Source organism: Molossus molossus, unplaced genomic scaffold, assembly GCF_014108415.1.
Source record: "Molossus molossus isolate mMolMol1 unplaced genomic scaffold, mMolMol1.p scaffold_m16_p_2, whole genome shotgun sequence".
Lineage (NCBI taxonomy): Eukaryota > Metazoa > Chordata > Mammalia > Chiroptera > Molossidae > Molossus > Molossus molossus.
This window is the reverse complement of record NW_023425355.1, coordinates 106,685,245-106,710,388: the sequence shown is the minus strand read 5'-3', so window position 1 is coordinate 106,710,388 and position 25,144 is coordinate 106,685,245. Positions and strand designations below refer to the sequence as shown.

Sequence of the window (25,144 nt, the reverse complement as noted above, 5' to 3'; positions counted from 1 at the left end):
AGAGCTTTCTTTCTTACAGCTGCATAGTACTCTGTTGTGTATATAAACCACTGCTTTTTTATCCATTTGTCTACTGATGGACATTTGGGCTGTTTCCAGATCTTAGTTAGCTATTGTAAATAGAGCTACTATGAACATGGGGGTACATATATTCTTTCTGATTGGTGTTTCAGGCTTCTTAGGGTATATTCCTAGAAGTGGGATCACTGGGTCAAATGGCAGTTCAATTTTTAATTTTTTGAAGTAACACCATATTGTTTTTCATAGTGGCTTATTGAGACTTGTTTTAAAAAGTGTTTCATGTGTACTTGAAAAAAATGTATATTCTGCTGCTTTGAGGTGAAATGCTCTGAAGATATCAGTTGAATCCATCTGATCTAGTGTGTCATTTAAGGCCTCTGTTTCCTTGTTGCTCTTCTGTCTAGGACAGCAGTTCTCAACCTGGGGGTCGAACAATCCTTTTACAGGGGTCGCTTAAGACATAACAGTAGAAAAATTACAGTTATGAAGTAGCAACAAAAATAATTTTATGGTTGGGGGTCACCACAACATGAGGAACTGTATTAAAGGGTCGCAGCATTAGGAAGGCTGAGAACCACTGGTCTAGAAGATCTATCCATTGATGTTAATGGAATGTTAAAATCCCCTACTATGACTGTATTGCTGTCAGTCTCTTCCTTTATGTCCATCAAGATTTGCTTTATATATTTAGGTGCTCCTATGTTCAGTGCATTAGTGTTTACAAAGGTTATAACCTCTTGTTAGATCGATCCCCTATCATTATGTAGTGTCTTTCTTTGTCTTTTACTATAGCCTTTGTTTTAAAGTCTATTTTGTCTGATATAAGTATTGCTACCACAGCTTTTCTTTCATTTCCACTTGCATAATATGTCTTTTTCTGCTCCTTTACTTTTAGTCTGTGTGTTTCTTTCATTCTGAGGTGGGTCTTTTGTAGACAGACTATATATGGGACTTGTTTTTCTATGCATTTAGCTACCCTATATATTTTGATTGGAGCATTTAAGCCATTTACAATTAGAGTGATTTTTTAAAAATCCTCATCCAAGTATATTTTCCATTGATTTTCAGATACAGTGGGAGGGAAAGAGAGAGGGGGGAGAGAGAGACATTGATGTGAGAGAGACGCATCAATTGGTTGCCTCCCGCTCAACCCCAAACACGGCCGGGGACCAAAGCGCAACCAAGGTATGTGCCCTTGAATAAAATCAAACCCGCGACTCTTTGGTCTGTGCGCCAACACTCTAACTGCTGTGTCAAACCAGCCAGAGCTAAAGTGATTGTTGGTAGGTATGTATTTATTGCCATTTTATTCTTTATAACGATGTTCCTCTTTTTTTTTCTTCTTCCTAAAGAAGACCCTTTAACGTTTCTTATAGTACTGGTTTGGAGATAATGTACTCTTTTAGTTTTTTCCTGTCTGGGAAGCTCTTCATTTCTCTTTAAATTTTAAATGATAGCCTTGTTGGGTAAAGTAACCCTGGTTGTAGGTCCTTCATTTTCATCACTTTGAATACTTAGTGCCAATTCCTTCTGGCCTGAAATGTTTCTGTTGAGGAATCAGCTGCCAGTCTTATGGGAGCTTCCTTGTATGTAACTAAATGCTTTTCTCTTACTGCTTTTAAAATGCTCTCTTTGGCCCTGGCCGGTTTGGCTCAGCGGTTAGAGCGTTGACCTGCGGTCCTGAGAGACCCGGGTTCGGTTCCCGCTAACGGCGCTTACCTCGGTTGCAGTTTGTCCCCGGCCCTGGTCGGTTGTGCGGGTGGCAGCCACTCGATGTGTTCCTTTCACGTCGATATTTCTCTCTCTCTCTCTCTCTCTCTCTCTCTCTCTCTCTCTCTCTCTCTCTCTGTTCCTCTCTCTCCCTCCCACTCTACCTGAACAAAAAATGGAAAAATGTCCTCGGGTGAGGATAAAAAAAAAAAAAATGTTCTCTTTGTCTTTAATCTTTGCCATTTTCATTATGATGTATCTTGGTGAGGGCCTCTTTGGGTTTATCTTGGTAGAGACTCTCTGTGCTTCCTGGACTTGTGTGTCTTTTACCTTCACCAGGTTAGGAAAGTTTTCAGTCATTATTTCTTGAATTAGGTTCTCAATCCCTTGCTTTCTCTCTTGTCCTTCTGGTACCCCTATGATGTTGATATTGTTATGCTTCATGTTGTCCCAAAGGTCCCTTAAACTATACTCATTTTATTTATTTATTTATTTATTTATTTATTTATTTATTTATTTATTTGTTTAATTATTTATTTAAGGCTCTGATTGAGTGGTTTCTACTACCTTGTCTTCTAAATCACTGATTTGATCCTCTGCTTCATGTAACCTACTGTTTATTCCTTCTAGCGTATTCTTCATTTGAGAGACTGTATTCTTCCTTTCTGACTGGTTCATTTTTATGGTTTCTATGTCCTTTCTTGTGCTTGCTATCTCTTTTTTGATGTTCTCTACTTGAGAATTCTTATAACCGTTTTGTTGCTGTTGTTTTTTAACTCTATATCTGGTAGATTGCTTGCCTCTGTTTAATTTAGTTCTTTTTCTGGAGATTTCTTCTGTTCTTTCATGTGGGGCATGTTTCTTCGTCTCCCCATTTTGGCTGCCTTTCTGTGTTTGCTTCTGTGTGTTAGATAGACCTGCTATGATTCCCAGTCTTGGTAGGGTGGCCTTATGTAGTAGGTGTCATGTGGGACCCAGTGGCAGTCTCCTTGATTACCTGAGATGGGTGCTCCAGGAATGTCCCTTGCTTGGGTTATGTGAGCCCTCCTGTTGTAATTGAGTCTTGATAGCTGTTGGCTTGTGTGTGGGATCAACATTCAGACTGGATGACAGTGAGGATCAACCCCAACTGCAGTATATGAACTGCTGTGTGGGTGCTGAGCACACCAAATGGAATTTGCTTCAGCAGGTCTGGTGCTTGCCAAGATCTCCCTTTGGACATGCTGCTTATAGAGCCCATTGGATCCTGCTCTTATGTTGTCTGAAGGTTGCCAGTGGGTATGTTTTTTCTGGAGTGTCTCGGGAGGGACTCCAGTGCAAGTCAGTGTCAGGTGCTCCCTGTGACTGGTCCTGAGCAATCTGTTTGGAGTGACAAAGGGATCCACAGTTTGTGGCTGCCTCTGCTGGGCCTTAGTGTGCATGAGAAGGGCCAAGCTGTGCAGCAAGGTCAGCTTCCACCAGCACCAAGCCCAGGGGCAGGTAAACAAAAGGCACATGTACCCTGGATCTGCCTCTGCCTGCCTCCACCTGCTGGCTAATCGTTAGGCTCAGTCACTGAAAGTGCTTCTGGTGGTATGCAAGTTGCATGAGGTAGGTTCTGTGAGTCACCAGTTAGGCACAAGTTTTTCTCACCAGATTGATATAGGTTCAAACTCAATGCCAGTGCTGAGTCTGAAGACACTCAGCTAAAGTCTCAGGGTACACCAAGGCTCGCTGCCACCCATCAGGTTCCCACTGACCTTTGTGGTGGGGCAGGGCCTCAGGGAGTCATTAGGGATTGGCTAGCAGAGTTTTGTCAGGCCCATACAGATCACAGTATGGCCATGTGAAAGGAGGGCTCTGCAACAATCAGGCCTGCAGGGAGAGGATGAATGGCCTCTGTGCTAGAGCCATACAACTCAGCAAGTCCAGGATTCTGCTTGAATCTCCTGGATAGCCAAAGCTTGGCAGGATAGGGCTGCCTGTAGTCAGGAGGTTGGGGCTAGTGGATATCCTGTGAGCAGGAAGCACTGGTCAGGCTCGGGAGAAAGTGAGGGGAATGGCCTCTACCCCAGAGCCACATAACTCAGTCACTGACACCCTCTTAGTCTGCCCAGACCTCTATACCTTGGGCCCAGGCAGCTGACTCCCTTGTAGGGTATGAGCTTTACTAGGCAGGGTAACAGGGAGTAAGGAAGGTTGGGTTTTGCATTCCCCCAGGCTGATATCATATGGAGGAGAGTGATTGACCCAAGAAAGGTGCCTGCAGTGTGGGAAAGGGGTTCAGCACAGGGACCCTGGTGGCTGTCCCTTCAGCTCTCTCTCTGAACCCACAAAACCCAGTATGTCCTCACAAGACTTTTATCCACTCTGTCCTGCCTTCCCTCTGCCAGAGCCCAGGGTAAGTGGCTGTGAACAAGATTTTGTGCACTGAACTTTTAAAAGGGTACTTGGGTTTCTAGCAGTCTACTGTCTCTCCTTGGCAGTCAGAATCCCTACTGATTTTCACATCCGGAAGTTATGTGGGTGCCTCTTCCCAGCTCTAGTGCTCTAGGCTCAGGAGTCCAGTGTGGGGATGAGACCTCACACTCCTCAGGGGGAATTTTCACATCTGAGATTTCACTCTGGATTCTCAGCCTCTGTGCATGTTTTCTGGGCCAACCCTTTTCATGTCTCCACCTTTCCTACTGATCTCAATGTGGCTTCTGTAAATCCATGATTATAGTTAGACATCTGTTCAGTTAGTCTTCAATTGGTTATTCAGGTTGATTGTTCTATATTTTAGTTGTAAATCCAGTTTGGTCCTGGGAGGAGGTGAGTGTAACTTCCACCTATTCTACTGCCATGTTGGATTTATATCTGAGCATGTCTTTATTTCACCTTAATCCTGAAGGATATCATGGAATATATAAGTCAGAGGTGACAGTTATTCTCTTTCAGCACTTGGAAAATTTTATGCCACTTTTTTCTGGCCTCCACAGTTTCAGATATGAAATCTAACGACATTCAAATAACTTCCATAAGAACATTATAGCAAAATTTTTGAGACACAGCTCCCATATAGTAACAGTGATAATTTTTTATGAAAGCTGTTTGTTGGTATAGATTTCTTAGGGTTTTTGTTTAGAGTTTGAACCTGTCTTTTTACAAATTTGGGAAATGTTCAGGCATATTTATTCAGGTAACTTTCATCCTCAGTCTGTTTTCCCTCTTTTCCTGGATGAAACAAATTGTAGATCATTTATTATAGTACCACAGGTATTAGAGGCTCTGTTCATCACTTTTTTAAAATATGTTTTTATTGATTCTTTTAGAGAGAGAATGGATAGATAGAAACATTGATATGAGAGAGAAACATCAATTGCCTGCTTCCTGCATGCCTCCCACTAGGGATCAAGCCCACAACCTGGGTAAGTACCCCAACTAGGAATCAAACCGGAAGCTCTCAGTACATGGAATGATGCTCAATCCACTGAGCCACAACAGCTAGGCTGTTTATTTTTTACTGTTTTCTCTCTGTTGCTCAGATTGGGTAACTTCTATAGTTCTGTTTTCAGATACACTAATTCTTTTTTTTTTTAACTTTTCATTAATTGATTTTTGTTACAGATGTTTCTCCTTTTTTCCCCATTGACACCCTCCTCCCAATTCGCCCCACCCAGCCCCCAGCTTTGTTGCCCAAGTCCATTGGTTATGCACACATGCATATAAGTTCTGTGGTTTATCTCTTCTCTCCCCCCACGTCCCCCTCTTCTGAGGGTTGTCAGTCTGTACCCTACTTCCACGTCTCTGGGTCTACTCTATTCCTCAGACTGTTATATTCATTATATTCCACAAATAAGTGAGATCATGTGATATTTGTCTTTCTCTGCGTGGCTTGATTGGCTTAGGATAATACTTTCCAGGTCCCTCCATGTCGTCTCACAGGATAAAAGATCTTTCTTTCTTACAGCTGCAAATTACTCCATTGTGTATATGTACCACTGCTTTTTTATCCATTTGTCTACTGATGGACATTTGGGCTGTGTCCAGATCTTAGCTATTGTAAATAGTGCTGCTACAAACATGGGGGTAAATACATTCTTTCTGATTGTTGTTTCAGGCTTCTTAGGGTATATTCCTAGAAGTGGGATCACTGGATCAAATGCCAATTCAATTTTTAATTTTTTGAGGTAAAACCACAGTGTCTTCCATAGTGGCTGCACCAATCTGCATTCCCACCAGCAGTGTACTAGAGTCGTCTTTTCTCCACACCCTCACCAACACTTGTTGTTTGATGATTTGTTGATGGCAGCCATTCTGGCAGGTGTGAGATGATATCTCATTGTTGTTTTAATTTGCATCTCTCTGATGATAAGTGATGTTGAGCATTTCTTCATATGTCTCTTGGCCATTTGTATGTCCTGTTTGGAGAGGTGTCTATTTAGTTCCTCTGCCCATTTTTTAATTGGGTTCTTTGTCTTCCTTTTGTTGAGTTGTATGACTACTCTATACATTTTGGAAATTAATCCCTTATCTGATGTATCATTGGCAATTATGCTCTCCCATACACTGGTTGTCTTTTCATTTTGATGACTGTATCTTTTGCTGTGCAGAAGCTTTTGAGTTTGATGTATTCCCATGTGTTCATTTTTTCCTTTGTTTCTATTGCCTTAGGTGATGTATCAGTAAAAATTCTGCTGTGTATGATGTCTGAAATTTTGTTGCCTACATTTTCTTCTAGGATTTTTATGGATTCATGGGTCACATTTAAGTCTTTTATCCATTTTGTGTTTCTTCTTGTGTATGGTGTAAGTTGATGGTCTAGTTTCATTTTTTTTGCATGTAGCTGTCCAATTTTCCCAACACCATTTATTAAAGAGACTGTCTTTACTCCATTGTATGCTCTTGCCACCTTTGTCAAATATTAATTGAGCATAATGTCCTGGGTCCATTTGGGGGTTCTCTGTTCTGTTTCACAGGTCTATATGCCAGTTCTTGTGCCAGTACCAGGCTGTTTTGATTACACTAGCTTTGTAGTATAACCTGATATCTGTGTATTGTGATCCATCCTACTTTGTCCTTCTTTTTCAAGATTGCTGTGGCTATTCGGGGTCTCTTTTGGTTCCATATGAACTTTTGAAGTATTTATACTAGTTCTGTGAAATATGTCATTGGTATTTTGATGGGGATTGTGCTGAATCTGTAGATTGCTTTGGATAATATGAACATTTTAATGATGTTAATTCTTCCAATCCATGAACAAGGTATGTGCTTCCAATTTTCATATCTTCTGCTATTTCTTTTTTCAATGACCTATAGTTTTCTACAAATAGGTCTTTTACTACTTTGGTTAAGTTTATTCCTAGGTATCCTAATTTTCTTGCCATGATGGTATATGGGGTTGTTTTTTTAGTTTCTCTTTCTTTGACTTCATCATTGGTGTATAAGAATGCCGTCGATTTCTTGACGTTAATTTTGTATTCTGCTGCTTGGCCAAATTCATTTATTAAGTCTAGTAGATTTTTGATGGAATCTTTAGGGCTTTCTATGTATAATATCATGTCATCTGTAAAGAATGACAGTTTCACTTCCTCTTTTCCAATTTGGGTCCCTTTTACTTTTTCATCATGTCTGATTGATGTGGTTAAGACTTCCAATACTATGTTAAATAAGAGTAGTGAAAGTGGACATCCCTATCTTGTTCCTGTTCTTAAGGAAAATGCTTTTACTTTTTGCCCATTGAGTATGATGTTGGCTGCAGGTCTTTAATATATGGGCTTTATTATGTCTATATATGATCCCTCCATTCCCAGATTGCTGAGCTTTTTTATTAGAAATGGATTCTGGATTTTGTCAAATGCTTTTTCAGCATCTATTGATATGATCATGTGGTTTTTATTTTTCATTTTGTTTATATGGTGTATCACATTTATTGATTTGTGAATATTGTACCAGCCTTGCATCCCTGGGATGAATCCCACTTGGTCATGGTGAATAATTTCTTTGATGTATCGCTGGATACGATTTGCTAGTATTTCGTTCAGGATTTTGGCGTCTATGTTCATCTGGGATATTAGCCTGTAGTTTTCTTTCTTTGTAGTTTCTTTTTCTGGTTTTAGAATTAGAATTATGCTGGCCTCATAAAACAAGTTTACAAGTCTTCCTTCTTCATAAATTTTTTGAAATAGTTTGAGGAGAATGGGTGGTATTTCTTCTTTCAATGTTCAGTAAAATTTCCCCATGAAGTTGTCCAGGCCTGGGCTTTTGTTAGCTGGAAGAGTCTTGATTACATCTTCAATTTCCTTAGTTGTTATTGGTCTGTTCAAATTTTCTATCTCTTTCTGGTCCAGTTTTGGGAGACTATGTGTTTCTAGAAATGTGTCAATTTCACTTAGATTGTCGAATTTGTTGCCATATAATTGTTCATAGTATTTGTTAATGATTCTTTGTATTTCTGTGGTGTCAGTTGTTACTTCTCCTCTTTCATTTCTGATTTTGTGTGTTTGGGTTCTCTCTCCTTGTTTCTTGGGGAGTCTAGCTAAGGGTTCATCAATCTTCTTTATCTTTTCAAAAAACCAGCTCTTTGTTTCCTTGATCCTTTGAATTTTTTTTTTGGTCTTTATGTCATTTATTTCTGCTCTGATCTTTACTATTTCCTTCCTTCTACTTGCTCTGTGATTTTCTTTTTGTTTGCTTCCTAGTTCTTTAAGATGTGAGATTAGATAGTCTGTTAGATATATTTCCTGTTTCCTGAGGTAGGCCTGTAGTGCTATGAACTTCCCTCTCATAACTGCTTTTGCTGCATCCCATAGATTTTGTGTTGTTGTGTGCTCATTTTCATTGGTTTCCAGGTGATTTTTAATTTCTTCCTTAATCTCCTCGGTAACTCATTCATTGTTTAATAACATGCTATTTAGCCTCTATGTGTTTAAATGTCTTTGCATGTTCTTGTTGCAGTTGATTTCTAGTTTCATGCTATTGTGATCTTAGAAGATGCTTGATATGATTTCAATCTTCTTGAACTTGTAGAGATTTAGTTTCTGCCCTAACATGTTGTCTATCTTTGAGAATGGCCCATGTACACTCGAGAAGAATGTGAATTCTGTACTTTTGGGGTGTAATTCTCTGTAGATATCTATTAAATCCATTTGGTCTAGTGCTTCATTTAGAGCCTCTGTTTCCTTGCCAATTTTTTGTCTAGAGGATCTATCCAGGGATATCAACAAGGTGTTGAAATCCCGTGCTTTGATTGTATTGCTGTATATTTCTCCTTTGAAGTCCTCCAGAAGATTTTTAGTATATTTTGGTACACCTATATTGGGTGCATATATGTTTACCAAGATTATATCTTCCTTTTGGATAGTTTCTTTCAACATTATGTAGTGGCCTTATTTGTCTCTAGTTATGGCCTTCATTTTGAAACCTATTTTATCAGATATGAGTATTGCTACCTCAGCTTTTTTTTTTCCTTTTCGTTTGCTTAGAAGATTTTTTTCCATCTGTTCACTTTCCCCTATGTGGGGTTTTTTTTTGTGAGTTGGGTCTCTTGTAAACAACATATATATGAGTCATACTTTCTTATCCAATCAGCTACTCTGTGTCTTTTTATCGGAACATTCAATCCATTTACATTTAAGGTGATTATTGATATGTACATATTTATTGCCATTTTTGTTTAGTGTGGTTCTATATTTCTTCCAATTTCTTCTACTAATTACAGCAGTCCTTTTAACATTTCTTGCAGTGCTGGTTTGGTGCTAATGAATTACCTTAGCCTTCTTTTTTTCTGGGAAGCTCTTTATTTGACCTTCTATTTTGAATGATAGCCTTGCTGGGTAGAGTACTCTTGGATTCAGATCCTTCTTTTTCATGACCTTGATTACCTCACACCATTCCCTTCTGGCCTGTAGTGTTTCTTTTGAGAAGTCAGGTGAGAGCCTTATGGGGGTTCTTTTGTAGGTAACCTGTTGCTTATCTCTTGCTGCCTTTAGGATTCTCTTTTTGTCTTTAATCTTTAATTTTTGGCATTTTAATTAGTATGTGTATTGGCGTGGCCCTGTTTGGGTTCTTCTTACTTGGGGCTTTCTGTGCTTCTTGAACTTGAATGCCTTCTTCCTTCACCAAATTAGGAAAGTTTTCTGTCACTATTTCTTCAAATATATTCTCTAACCCCTGCTCATTCTCTTCTTCTTCGAGGACTCCTATGATGCGAATATTATTACATTTCCTGTTTCCCAAAGTTCTCTAAAGTTGTCTTCCTGTTTTTTAATTTCTTTTTCCTTTTAGTTTTCTGATTCGTTGATTTTTTTCTACCCTGTCTTCTAATTCACTGATCCGGTCCTCAGCTTCCTCTGCTGTGCTGTTTAGTCCTTCCAATGTGTTCTTTATTTCTGCTGTCATTCTTCATTGCTTCTTGGTGGTTTTTAATTTCCAGTTGGTTGATTTTCAATGTTTCTATGTCTTTACTCATGGTGTTGATGTCCTTACTTCTGCTGTAGAGCTTCCTCAAGATCATGGCTCTGAATTCTAGCTCTGTTAACTGCTTAACTTGCATGTCATTTATCTCATCTCTTCTAGAGGTCTCTTGTTCTTTCATTTGGGATTTGTGTCTTTGTTTCACCATTTTGGCTATCTCAGTGGGTTTCGGAGCCTGCCAAATTTTCCCTGTGGGTGTTGGTGTTCTGCTGTTTGTGGCTCCCTCTGCTGGGTTTGGATGAGTGAGGGAGGACCCATGTTAAACACCCCTGTCAAGTCTTGCTTTCCTGGGTAGAGTTGCAAGCCCAGGAAAGTTTCAGTTATTCTCTAGCTTTTTGCCTTGGGGCTATTAGTGGAGGTTACTTGAAGAGCCTTGGGTTCTCAGTTGACTGAAAAAGTCCCTCAAGTGTTCAGGGTAAGGGGATCTCTTGAAGGCAGGGCAGATGCTGGTTGTTAATTGGCCTCAATTTTCATTTCAATAGCCCACCTGGGTGGTGTTGAATCTCTGAGGGAGGGGCCACTGCCTCTCCCCAGAGCCTTGGGAAGGAGTAAGATGACTACCTTCCTGCGTGGCCACAACTCAGCAAAAGTTCTGAGTGTCCTCCAACTCCCGAGTGTTCCCACACAGTTCCAGTCCAGTATGCTCTCCCTCTGCTAGAGCCCCAGGTGAGTGGCTTTGGCTATTTTAATATCTGTCCTGGCACTTCACTGTGGAGCCACTCGAGAGTGTAACCCCGAGGATGCCACTCACAGTTAAGGCCGCTGCTGTCCGTGGGTTCCCAGTCCCCCTCTTGCACCTCCACAATCCTACCAGGATCGAGTCAGTGTCCCTGGTTATATGGTCCTCGCGAGCTGCTTTTCTGTTGCTTTTTCCCAACGATTTGTCTTTATTTCATTGTAATTCCAGTTTGGTCCTGGGAGATGATCTGTGTAGCTTCCATTCACTCTGCTGCCATTTTGGAATCCCCAGATTTACTAATTATTTATTGTCATCTCCATTCTGCCATTGAGCTCATCCAGTGAGCTTTTTAAGTTTTGGTGATTTTATAGTTGTAAATCTTTACAATTCTAACATTTCCATTTGGTTCTTTTTTATATTTATTTGCCAAGAAATTATTTATTTTGTATATTTCAAGTGTATTTGTCATTGCTAATTGAAGCATTTTTATGGTAGTGGCTTAAAATCCTTTTTGGATAATTTCATTATTCAGTGTTGGCAACTGTCAGTTGTGTTTTCTCATTCACATTGAAATTTCCCTGTTTCTTGGTTTGACAGGTAATTTTTTTTTCATTGTATCCTGAACATTTGAACATATGTGATGAATCTCTGAATTTTATTTAAATCTTCTGTTTTAGCAGGCCTCCACTGACACTGAAGGGGTGTTGCTTACTTCCAGGTGGGGATGCTAGTCCAGAAGTCCTGGCTTCTCACTAGGCCTCTGCTGATAGGAAGGGGGATAATTTCTGTGGGCTGCTTTAGCACCCATTCCAGGATATAGAGGAGGCAAAAGGAAAACTTGGGGAACTCACAGCTATGTTTGCATTGCCCAAGGTCTGTAGTCAGTCCACCTTCTTTTCCTCACCCTTCAGAGTTTTATCTTTGTTTTATATATCATGTTCATGGATTTCAGTTATACTTTGTGGGAGGAATAAGGAGAAATGTATTTAGTCCATCTTATTTGGAACTCGAGTTAGCCCATCTGGAAATTGGCTTTTATTAAACTAAAATATACTGAAATTTGACACAGTGGCTCTTTTTATGTAAAAAACCTGTACTAATAGAATACTAAAGGTTCATAGAAAGACTTTTATAAAATTAGCTTTTCCTTAATGCTTAATGTGAATCTTCATTGTACCCTTCTAATCATGTTGAAAGTGCTTCCTTCTCAAACTCTGCATCAGTCTTTCTATTAAGGTGATGAACAGTTTCAACACACTAGAAAATAGTAATGTCAAATTTGGCACACATCCAGGATCAGAGGAAGGATCACAAAAGACTGATTACAGAACTAGTATAAAAACTCAGATTCAGCCCACTCTGTGCTGCTCCCATACAGTGACACAAGCAATATGTTTTAATAAAAGAAGAAAAAAATTTCAGAGAAGATGGACTCGTTGCTTATATACAGCCTCAGCTGTACAAAACAGCCAATTGTTGTTGGCAGAATTTATTTTGCACATGTGAAGCAGTACACAAGTGTAGGATGGATGGTTACATGGTTGATCCCTAAAGGTACAGCTTCAGTCCCAGCTATTTTCCCCACTCTACCCAGCAGGTCTCAGAAAGCTCTATTCTCTTTAACAGGCACCCCACAGCAGCAGCTGCAGAAAGCAGTCATACTGTCAAATTTGGCACACATCTTTTTCCTGTCTTTATTCTCACCAACACCTCTTGAGTCACGTTTACTCCTGGCCTGTCTTCACAAAGCAGAAATGATAGTTACTGGTTCTATATGGATTTCCAGCATTGGATAATGCAGCTTAGATAAGGAAGATTACAGGTTTCATAATTAAGAGGCCTTATATCATCAGGGTTCAACAGGCTTTCTGTTTGTGGATTTCGATATTCTGAAGTTCAAACATCCTTTGTTCCTTTCCTTCCAGGTCAGTCATCACAAACCAGGGCACTCAGCATGTTGCCCCAGCACTGGAGAAGCCATGCTGTGGAGACAATTTATCACGCTGTCAAAGACTGGGACTTGATTTGGTACCAACTGCTGTGCAGTTCTGCAGAGCAGGACTAGCATGAGCTTATTAAATAAAGGCTGACACATTGGTTAAAACAAAGTTTCCCGTAAGGAAGTGACAGTGCAATGTGGATAATTATGGCAATAAAATAGGAAGAGCTTTAGTTCTCAGCCTGAATCTGCCTCAGCTGGAACCACTTCAACAAGGCGTCCTCACAACAAAGAAGAGACGTGATTTGGTGCCATTTACCATTAGCAGGTGTCTAGACAAAAACATCAATGTGAATAAGGGCCAAGTGCAGTCCTGTGTGTCTTGATTACATTACTTAATATTAAATAAAAGTCTTGGTGATATTGTTTTAAATCTGACTCATCCAGCTCTTCTTCAAATAGCACCCCTTGCCCCCACCCCTGAACTGATTTTTAAAAAGTAATTTCTCTCTGTAGGGTGGGAGAACCCTAATGAACCAAAACAAGTATGTGCTTTTAAATTGTTCTATCTGGTGTTTTTGTACTTATACTATTAAATGACTGGAGTCATGCTAATGACAGGATTTGTTTTGTTTTGCTAGGAAGCTTTGGATTTTATGATGTAGTTCGATTGCATGGTTCTGGGAAAAGCTGATCTACATACAAAGGAATATGAAGACTATAAAGGAAACTATGTTGGGTTCAAGATTCTTAGCAATTATCCAACAACCAAAGCCTGTTAAAGACTTTCAGACCAGGAAAAGTCATAGGCAGAGATCAAGTTTAGAGTGGTTTTATAACCCTAAGGCATATTAAAAATATATTTTTATTGATTTTTAGGGAGAGGAAGGAAGAGGGAGAGAGAAAAAGAATCACCGATGTGAGAGTGTAACATTGATTTCACATCAATTGGCTTGCCGCCTGCAGGACCCCTACTGGGGATCGAGCCAGCAACCCAGGCATGTGCCCTGACTGGGAATTGAACCAGCGACCTTTTGGTGTACAGGATGATGTCAAACCAACTGAGCCACACCAGCCAGGGCAAGACACATTTTTTAAAATCTCAAAAATCTGTTGCCGTGATTTTTAGACCCCATTTTAAAACTAAAGTTTTTCAAGCATCTATATTAGGGGTTGGCAAAAACATTTTCTGTACCAAGCCAGACAGTAAAGAGTTCAGGTTTTATAAGCAAATAGTTGCTCACTTCTGTCACAACTCCTCACTCAGTTCTGCATGAAAGCAGTCACAGACAATATGCAAATGAATGAGCATGGTGAATGGCAATAAAACTTTATTTTCTAAACAGGCAGTGGGCCAGATTGGATCCATAGGCTGGCTATAATTTGTCAACCCCTGGTCTAAATGAAGCTGAAGAGGAATAGCTTCCAAGGGAGAGACAAACAATAGGATCATACTACACCCTTCTAATAACGGACAATACTTTTATTTATTTATTATTTATTTATTATTTATTTATTTTTTTATCCTCACCTGAGGATATTTTTTCCATTTTTTTTGTTCAGATAGAGTGGGAGGGAGAGAGAGAGAGAAACATCGACGTGAAAGGACACATCGAGTGGTTGCCACCCACACGACCCCACCAGGGCCGGTGACAAACTGCAACCGAGGTACGTGCCCTTAGCGGGAACCGAACCCGGGTCTCTCTGGACTGCAGGACAACACTCTAACTGCTGAGCCAAACCCACCAGGGCAGGACAATGCTTTTAAAATATAAAACAAGATTAGTTCAGCCAGTTAGTCTTTTTATTTTGAGTTTTGTTAAAAAAAATACAGAAAAAGCTTTGAGAAAAATGTGTTAAATATCAGCAAAGGCAGGAAAACATGTGACTAGCTTTATAATATCAATCTAAACATATACACAAAGGCAAATATTAAGTAGGATGCTAGGGAAAGACAGCTCTTTGGGGTCTAACTTCAGTTTTCTTTATTGCACATAAAGGTTGCTGATAACTCCAAGTCTTCACTTTTTCACAGTTAAACATATTTCAATATTTTTATATAACATGTTTATATAACATACTATAATGTTAATCTTATAAAACCAGCAGTTTGCCACTGTTGAATGGAAGTAGAAGACAAAATTCTCCCCAATTACAGTATATAAGCTCTCTATAAAAAGCTCTCCTGGAGGTCACATCATTCATATTAAATTCATCCTATTCTATTTTAAAAATTGCTTTTCAGCTATAAGTGAATCTTGGTAGCCTTCCCATTTAATCATTTTAGTGAACATAAAACTTTTAAGTAAGAAGACCAGATGTATTTTATGTAAAGAAGAAAAAGACAACCTAGGAGGAGATGATCCTATTATGAAGTCACACTTTGAATGAGTGATTTCAGTGATAAATTCCAAATCCATAGACTTAACATCCACACAACTGAAAACCATTCCTCTGCTTCTCCAAAGCCCACAACTGAAATAATCAACAAGTTATCCCTCAAATATCCATGCAGTTAGACAGTCACCCAGTAACACTGGGATCTTAACTTTTAAGTGCTTTAGACGGAGATGTAGAGTTAGTTATTCATGCTGTTTACAAGTCCTTTTCTATCTCAGCTCCTCCAACATACACAGGCCCAAATAATTTTCCACTGGCCAAGAATTGAGTTGACTATGACATTTGGCAATCCTATTAACCCTTTTTAAAAGGTTGCCACCAGAATGAGAGTGTGGCCTCTCCCAAGTGCTCTCATGTCTGTTTCAGACCTTTTCAAAAGGCAGAACAGGCAGACGTTCCTTGTCATCTTCTCCAAGGCTCAAGTAGCAGAAAACTGGCCGCCTATGTGTTCCATGTGGACCATAGTTACAGTTTACCCTGCTTACAAAAATAAAACTTACATCAAAAACTTTAGTTTTGCTCTTTACAATTTCTTCTAGCACTGGGTGACAAGACAAGATGTGTTCATTAATTTTTAAAAACTCTACTTAAGAAAATTGAAACTGGAAAATACGGTTTACTTCTAAATCTTGTTTTGAAAGGATTGTCAAAAATCCTAGTTGCTTTTCCTAGTCAGACATGCACATTGGTTTCTAGAGTATTTCTCTGTATGTTGTTCTTACTAGGTTTCAGAAAGGGGGAAGGTCTTCAAAGTGGTGAAAACAGTATTCAGATGGGTTGTTTCTAAATTCTAACTCTTGGCCACTGGATTCCTTCAACTTACTGTGTCAGAACGTAGCAAATGACACTGGCAAGCCAGATTCCCACTTAAATAATAACAGAAGAGATCATAACTCAATGATACCAGTCTAAAAGTTCTGACAGACTAGCTCCTACACTAACTCATCTACAGAATCAACACCAAAGACAGGCATGAAACTTGTCAAGTCCGCATTTCTGAAGTAGAATAAAAAATCATATATTTATTGAACCAGCAAAGTTAACTTTACAGCAAAACACTCATTCCAGATTACATTTGACAACAGTTGGTAAAATCAGCTTTCTGATACACCTCTTAGAACTCACAGTGGTGCCCAGCCGGTGTGGCTCAGTGATTCAGCTTCAACCCATGTACCAAGAGGTCACCAGTTTGATTCTGGGTCAGGGCACATGCCCAGGTTGTGGGCCCAATCCCCAGTGGGGGGCATGCAGAAGGCGGCCAATCGATGCTCTCTCTCATCGATGTTTCTATCTCTCTCTCCCTCTCCCTTCCTATCTCTCTTAAATCAACAAAGAAAAAATTTTTTTAAAAAAAGAACTCCCAGCGGGCACCAAGGTAGGTTTCCAAGCAGATGATTTCCCCTCTGATGAGTTCCCACCGGTCTCTAAATTCATTGATGGTGTTTCTACATTTAGGAGTCATTGTTCACATTAAATATCTGAGATTATTACATTAACTTCAACTATGGACACAGAAAGGGAAAGATATGATAGGGGATGAGAGAAGGATGTGAAACAGACCTCTATTTCGAATGAACTATCACTTCTTTGCCCTAGACCGAAATGTTAATGTATAGCTAAGATAACATTTTTGGTGTTTTCTAAAATTTGTTTTGTCAACCAAACCATAGAGGATGTTTTCAGGTCTAGGGACCACAGCCTAAAAGTGCCTTGCTGTTTGTTTGATGAAACATTTGATGTCGCAGTGTGGTTTTCAGCTTCAAGGCATCAATGCTCATTTGTCTGGTCACCCCAGTATGTATCCTGGATGGTTAGTGTCCATTTAGTCACATATGCCTTTCCCACACTTGCTTCCTAGGAAGAAATGCAGCCTTATTTAAATTCCAAATTTCCTTCTCTAGGAGAGAAAGTTTAGGTCCCCTGGTAGTCCCAAAAAAAAACATTAAAAAGAAGGGCAGAAGTCCATATATTCCTTCTGTCAGTGCTACACAAAAGTTTGCATCTCCTTAATTACCAGCTACCGATACCACCACCACATGTCAGCAAAGTGATCACAACCTTCCACTTAATATGGGGCTTGTGCTCTGGCAGTAAACAGGCCCACCCTTGTTCTAAGGAATCCAGTGTGCATTCAGGCATGGGAACAAGCGAAGTGTGAAGAGAAAGTTCACTTGACTGCAAAGGGGACTACTAATATAATCCCAGGTTAAACTGAAAAGACAGCTTCTCAGAAATTTCACATTTGATTAGTCAGCAGCTCAGTTAAGACTAAACGACTAAACACCTTTTTTTCCACAAATGGGGGCTAAGATGACAGGTTTTTAAACCCCCCCCCCCTAATATATACACTCAAGTCACCCTTCTCTCCCTTTCATGCTCTAGTTTTTAAATGTGACCTCTTTTTTTTTTAGTTGTACTTTATGGAATACATTCTTCAGTTCTACAAACATTATTAGCATGAAACTCACAGCTACCAGCTGTATTACTGATCAACATTCAATTTGTTCCACATGATTAACAATTTTGTGAGAAACTTAATTTGCTAGGTCATTCTTTGAGGTTGTGAATAGGGTCTGCTACAAGTTCTAAAGGCTCTCAACCCTAGTTGCAAATTAAAATCCCTGACAAACACAGCACGGAAGCCTGGCCCCACCCTAAACCTACTGAATCTGGATCTCTGAGGGTAGGCCCTTGTGTTGATATTTTCAATAATGGGCCAGATAATCCTAATGTGCAGCCAAGGTCGAGAACCTCTGCTCTAGAACATCTGAGTCTGATGAACTGTAACCTTCCCTAAACCCGGAAAAAATATGTTTATGAGATGACTTGGGATTACCCTCTTAGAGGAACTTTGTTTAGTTGGATGTACCATTACTCAGCAGTTTCAAACTGGTTTACGCCAGAATGACAGCAAACAGCCTTGGGTTAGATAGTTTCTGGGCTTTGTGGCAACCTACTTATTACTACCCAGCGTAGAGGAAGCATGGGATTAGGTATGTTTAGCCTTTTTTTCCAAATTTACAAACTTTAGTGTAGACAAAATGGAAAGAGAGGAATAAAAATCATTCAATTCTATTATATTGAACCATATGAAATTATCATTCCTGTTTCTTAAAAATTGTTGTATAGCAGCAATTTCATATGGCTCAAAGTAATATTTTTTTCTTGGTTTGCACAAATTATCAATTGAAAAACAAAATATGAAATAATGTGTTATTTAGAAATTAATCATTAAAAATGTGAGTTAACGGTTGCAGTTTGTCCCCGGCCCTGGTTGGGTCGTGTGGGTGGCAACCACTCAATGTGTCCCTTTCATGTCAATGTTTCTCCCTCTCTCTCTCCCTCCCACTCTATCTGAACAAAAAATGGAAAAATGTCCTCAGGTGAGGATAAAAAAATAAAAAATAAATTAAAAATGTGAGTTAATATTAAATGGCTGTTTCATGATGGGTGCATTAGATGGGTCCATTATTTTATCTGCTGTAACAAGAAAAATGCCCATATTTAATGAAAGCATTTTCTAGAAATCGGGTTTTCAAATATAATAGCACTGAAGCATAGAGCACAAGGAGAATCTCAAACTTGGTTTCCAAGAGTTTTCTCAGTATTCACTTATAGGTGCGGGCAGGTAGAATAGCTCACCCACAAAAGAACCTAAACTAAAAACCTAAATTTCAGACCACACTCACACATTAAACTAGTACAAGCCTCTCCAGATACCAAGAAAATGACTCTTTTCTACATGGCACTCAGTGTCAAGACATCCAGGTTCTTAATCTTATAGTAGACAGAAACTTCCACTGGATTGAATAAAGCTTAACTTTCCACTGACTCACCTCTGATTCTTTGGGTGGCCACTGAAATCTCATGCATTTCTTAGCTTGGTTTAGAATTCTACTCAGTCTTTAGAATACTACCTTGTGTTTTCTTTGCAGTTATTTTTTCACAGTGAGATTTCTTCCCTCTGAATACTAGCCTATTGCTTCTTAGGCTTCTTACTGCCTTCTCTTCCCCAGATCAAATCACTCTACAAGTTTTGGTGTTGTTTCTAAACCCACAGAAGATATCTCAGTCCTGTTAATCATTTTCCAGGCAGTCAGCTCACATGGCAGCCCTCAGGAATTGACTAATTTTTATAGTGATATCATCATCAGTTTCTGCTGCCATCAGATTAATTAAAAAAGAATAGTATCACACTGTTTTGCCTTTGGTTTTAAACAGTTCAGTAACTTCTTCTTTATGGAGATTTCCAGAGAAGGAGTTATAATTCTTTCCCCCCATGTTGAAATGTTGATAGATATATTTTCCAATCGTCAGTCTAGAGAAAATACAGGTAGCAAACGAAGTCAGGAATCCTGAGATGAGGCTGCTATCACTCAGCCCTTGTTGTCAGAGCCTCCACTCAAATTGCTTTTTCATGTTTTCTGTCCCATTTAACACCAGCTTACCCTAATCCCTGGAGGTCCAATCTCACTTGCCTTCTTTCATGATCTTTCTTCTAGCCTGTTCTCCCCTCATGTAATATTCCTACATCCAGCTGGACTCACACTGCTGTGTATGGATATGAAGCCTCTCCTGGGAGGGATCCCCAACACCTACCACACCTCATTCAGGTACCGCAGGTGAATGTATTAAGAGACCAGTAAAGCATGCGATTGTTTTTGTTTGTTTAACTCTGAACAGTGCACTAATATGTGAAAAAGTGGGAATAGGTCTGCATTTGTCTTGATTTAGAGACACTTGAGCTCCACCATCTGTATCTTGGGTTAAATTTTAAATGTTAAGATATCTTCAGACCTCAATAAAATAGAAGCGTTAATTCCATTCAGTCATGGTCCCACCTCAAACAACACTGGAGCATGCAGCCAGCCCCACACCACCGGTGGGTCTACCCCATTGCTTCAGGGTTTGGGGGGAAAGTCATGCATTATCCTCCAGGGGGAACACTAGGCGAGTGCCTCGGCTTGAAACCTTCTGGTCTCCCATTCCCAGGTCTCGATCCAGCACCTCCTCAGAACTGCTCTTTGTTCTTCGACTGCCCTCGAGGCTCATGGAGGCCGTGTGGGAGCCTGAGGAGCCATTGGCAGTCACTGTGCTGTCCCCGTAGGTCAATGTGAGGTCACCCTCAGTCAGGATGAAATCAGAGTCTTCCTCTCTCAGTGGCTCTTGGTTCTGAAAAGTGCAACAAATAACAACTGAAGACCAGAGTTCCAGCCAACCCCCAACTCAACTTCTCATCTGAAACTGGTTATCATGAAACTTGCCTGCCTTGAGCCTTTAGCATAACTGGATATAAACTATGGAGTGCTATTCAATGTATAGCACTGTTGCCTGAACTAGGACTTGGAAAAGCAAAAAGCAGTTGTGATATTAAATGTCTGACAGTTCTTGACAAAAGGGAAGAAAAGGTTGTCCAGCTGGTAGGAAGCAGGGTTTGAATTTATGCTCCCTCCAGATTGGCTCTGTCCATATAAAAGATGTGAAAAGTCACCCTGTCAGGAAAAGAACTGGCATGGCATCTCATACTAAGTAGCAGTTGTAGGAAAACAGACCAGGTTGTGCAAGACAGGCATTAGCCAAGTGGCAGCCACTTGAAACTAAAAGATGGCAGGGAGAGAATGGCAGGAAACAACAGTGTGAGGTCAGACAACCTTTCATTCTCCAGCGGGTTCAACAAGCAAAACAAGGGGCAGTGCACTCCCCCTCTACCCTGCTGCACCACTGCCAAACATCGTGGACTTCTTTCTTGAATGGCAAACACAGTTTAAAACTACTCTTTGTCTCCTATTCCCTAGCTACCATTCAAAGCACATCTGAAGTCCTGCATAATTGTCCTCTACACAACAGGGTCTCCTTGGTGCAGGACCTGAACCTGCCTCCCTGACAGCCTCATGGTCCCCACTCAGCCACACTGCCCAAGGCCATTGGCAGATTCTCCTGTGTCCGTGCCTGGAATTCCCTATCTAGATGAGGAATCACCAAAGGGCAGTGACTTCCTTCTCCTCTTCTTGGCACCCTTCCTTGGGGGTGCTTAACTCAAGTAGGTGCTATATGAATGCCTATTAAATACACTAACCTAGGGAGGACTCCTGGGTTATGCCTACCTTGCTTCTCCTGTCCCAGCCCATCTCTGCGCCCTTACTGGTGATGAGCACATCTGTGTTTTCTACATTGTTTCTCAGTGATGTCGACTTCTCCAAACTCCATAATGTGACTCCACTTAATCAGTGCTGCAGCTCTTCTAACAGACAAGCACGCAACTCCTCTTGCTTGCTGCCTCAAATCCTCACAGGAATGAGGCAGAATGTAAATGTGTGATTAAATAAGAGACCTCTGGTCAAAGAGAAATTCTAAAACTTGCTCCAAACTCCCCCAATTTCTTCCTCTCCATTACCATTTAGAAAGTCCTGAAACTGTCTGCCTTGTGATAGGTTTCTTAACAACAAATGACATCAAGTTCCCTGTTTTAGTGTGTTGCATTTCTCCCATCTGTACATGTACTAAGTATTGTTTTTGTTCACTGCTGTCAAAATACCTCTCCCAAGGCTCTTAGCTCCCAGATTTCAGGGGGAGACTCTTCGGCATATATTTCATTCTTTAAAAGTTCGGAGCCTCAGAGGGACAGAGAGGAATATAAAATAACTGCATTTGAGGGTAATTCTGCAAATGTAAGCCAAGTCACCCCCCACACACACACACACACAGCAACACAGAGTAACTGCAGTTGGAACCCTGGTGTGAGCCCCTCTGACCCCTTGCAGTGGGAAACAAGGCCAAAATTCACCAACAGAAGAGACTAAAGGTTGACCTATTGCATCACATGACTGATAAGCCCAGACAAACAGCACCCAAAGAAAGGTCATTCACAAACAAGGACATAGTGGAGAGGGATTTCCAAGTCAGAGCTTAATGAATGTTGTATGTAGATGATGAAACCAATCCACTCCCTCAAATTCTAGATAACAAGATGAACAAAAGTTTGGTTAATGCCCGGCCTGTATGGGTCAGTGGTTGAGCATCAGTTCATGCACCAAAAGGTCACCGGTTCAATTCCCGGTCAGGGCACATGCCCAGGTTGTAGGCCCAATCCCCAGTGGGGGGCACACAGGAGGCAGCCAATCGATGTTCTCTCTCATCTATGTTTCTGTTTCTCTCCCTCTCCCTTCTGCTGTCTCTAAAATCAATAAAGTAAAAAAAAAAAATTTACAGTTTGGCTAAGCTGAAGGTTTGCATAATTATATATCTAGCTGTCCACTGCAGGCTGCTATGAAAATGCAGCAAAATAACACTATAAACACCTGCAAAAAAGTGTATTGTGGGAACATGCACATTTTAAATAACCAGAGGTCATTTTCATAAGTGGAAAAATACTGTTTTCTAGGCAGATAACAAACCTAAGTGGTTTGGAGTGAGTGGAAATGGTGAATAATGAACATCTTAGATATCTTCCAAATAAACTTAGCGAAAGACAAACGCCCTGTAGGTGAAAGTGAGGCCCACATAATAGTATGTCAAACAGCCATTACAGTGGCCTAGTCCAATACCCTCACCCAACACTAAACTCTGCAGAGAGGTCCTCCATTGTCTCACCTTTGGGATTCTCTTAAGTTTTCAAAGACTCTTTGCTTCAACTCTCTCAAAAACAGGCCTTGCTGTGTCTGGAACTGACTGAAACCCTGGCCAGGACTCTAGCTCCAAATCAGCAGCAGCAGTGTGGACAGTAATTCTGGCGTGTAGCTCAAGTGACCCCATCTTAGGCTGGCTGTGGGGAGTACACAGCCCAAACATTACCCCAGGAAGCAAACCTTGAGAAGACTCTCAAATTGGTGAGGGAAATATTTTCAATTTAAGTATCTGGAAGTTTACTGAGTTTATGCTGAATTCAAACTAGTTCAGATGCCCCTAATCAATGAGCAAAGGAATAATTGATAAGCTTCAGATTAGATAAGGTTTTTATAAAGTTTTAATAGTGGGTTAGTTTTCATACTATTACATAGACATGGACAGTGACCCTTACAAAACTTAATTAAGATGGAAGGTTTTAGAAACTGTTTAAGAGAGACTAGAAGCCAGGGGGCAAAGAAACACTTAAACCCAATGAAACATAAGATTGAAGGGTGTAATCAATTGGAGCTTCAACAATGGGACAAGTCATAATGCCGGGTCATGATGTCTCTGATGCTTAAAAAAAAAAAAAAAAAAAAATCCAAATGACCCATACTGTCACTTCCAGGGGTGAGGAACCTTTCTTCTGCCAAGAGCCATTTACATATTTATAACATCATTTGTGGGCCATACAAAATTATCAACCTAAAAATTAGCCTGCTATATTTGATCAGGCTAATTTGGTAAGGCATGTGATGTTAGCTGGTATTGATTTCGTGGGCCTTATATGGCCCGCAGGCCGGACGTTCCCCACTCCTGCTAGACAGAGGTCCAAACTGAGCAAGCTATTCAGTATTCAGAAAAAGACAGCTTTTAGTACATAAGCTATCAGCAGGGTTGGAAATAATAATAGTAACTTTTTAATCTGTCGGTCTAGTTGTTCTGGTTCCATTTCTAATGTTCTCTCTACTACACCACAGCTGCTGATGTTCAGGAGCCTATAACCCTGGCAAAAGGTTTCTCTGTTGCTGTGCACAATGTATTAAGCATATGTAAGCTGGTTATTTGTAATCATCTTATTGAAGAATCAAAATCTGTGAATTTGGAGGCTGAACAGGAATGCAGCCCTGACATACTGTACTTACGTCATACACCTGGGGACTGGTCAGACATCGAGCAAGCAAGCCACACCAGGCTGGGAGAGTGGTGGTTAATGGGGGGCCACTGTGTGTAAGGATGGGCTTCAAGTAACTTTTAAAAGAGAATTAAGGAAAAAAATGTCTGCAAAGAAAACACACACCTAACAAAATGTGTTTAGAATAGTGAATCATCTGACATTCTACCCACAAAAAGCCTCTTTCCCCCATTTTACCAGTACAAAACAGAAAATGCAGGCATACCTCATTTTATTGCACTTCACAGATGTTGCTTTTTTTTTTTTTAAATACAAACTGAAGGCAAGACCCTTCACCAGCAAAAAGATTCCGACTCTCTTTATTGCAGTGGTCTGGAAACGAACCCACAATATCTCTGAGGCATGCCTGTACTTGTAGTCTGCAAGAGTCTGAATCAAAGATTATACTATTGCCCATCAGACTTTTTAGTGTTAACTGTAAACCCACAGGTTAGTGATTCCTAATTTTCAGTTAAAAATAATATTTGATTAATTAGAATACCCTTCTCCCTTCTTTTATGTTGAATGAGAATTTTGGTGTCAATCAGCATTCCAGCTTTTGACATGCAACCAGCTCATGCCTTAGAAACAGGAGACAATTCACCTGGAGTGGAGGGAGATGCTGCCACCCCTGGGTCCCCTCTGCCCTGGGTTTTCTGTACCCACTCTGCTCAGAGGTTACATGGCGAAAACAGTCAAGGTGGGCAGGATCTTAGAGGTAACCTGGAGCTACCACAAAGGAGGAAACTGAGACTTAGGTGAAATTATTTCACTCAAACCTAAATCTCTCAACTTCCCATACAGGACTATTCTTCCTTCTACCTGCTGATTTTCTCCCAACACAGATTTTCCCAACCACAACACTATTAACATTTTGAGCCAGATCTCTGTTGTAAGGGGATATACTTCATTGTAGGATGTCTAGCAGCATCCCTGGCCTCTACCCACTAGATGCCATCAGCAACCCCAGCTGCTCCCTAGGTTTCACAATAAAAATGTCTGCAGAGCCCTGGCTGGTTTGGCTCAGTGGTTAGAGCATTGGCCTGTGGACCAGAGTCTCCCGGGTTCGGTTCCCATTAAGGCAGCGGTTCTCAACCTGTGGGTCATAACCACTTTGGGGGTTGAACGACCCTTTCACAGGGGTTGCCTAAGACGTAACAGTAGCAAAATTACAGTTATG

At 40.4% G+C, this 25,144-nt stretch overlaps 2 protein-coding genes across 4 annotated transcripts in view; one reads left to right on the top strand and one right to left on the bottom strand.

The window, feature by feature from the left end:
• CHST7 (carbohydrate sulfotransferase 7) overlaps nt 1-13,403 on the top strand; it is a 34,722-nt gene extending 21,319 nt beyond the window's left edge. Inside the window, exon 2 of one of the 2 annotated variants that reach the window (XM_036270630.1) lies at nt 12,772-13,403. The gene's annotated coding sequence lies outside the window, so the exon portion shown is untranslated. The remainder of the gene's footprint in view (nt 1-12,771) is intronic. The other variant, XM_036270631.1, reaches the window with a different exon arrangement.
• A 5,217-nt stretch (nt 13,404-18,620) lies between these two features.
• SLC9A7 (solute carrier family 9 member A7) overlaps nt 18,621-25,144 on the bottom strand; it is a 188,760-nt gene continuing 182,236 nt past the window's right edge. The window contains exons 15-16 of one of the 2 annotated variants that reach the window (XM_036270617.1): nt 23,936-24,041; nt 18,621-20,357 (exon numbers count right to left, since the gene is read on the bottom strand). In XM_036270617.1, the coding sequence (XP_036126510.1) occupies nt 20,106-20,357; nt 23,936-24,041 (358 nt within the window). In that variant the 3' untranslated portion in view covers nt 18,621-20,105. The remainder of the gene's footprint in view (nt 20,358-23,935; nt 24,042-25,144) is intronic. The other variant, XM_036270616.1, reaches the window with a different exon arrangement.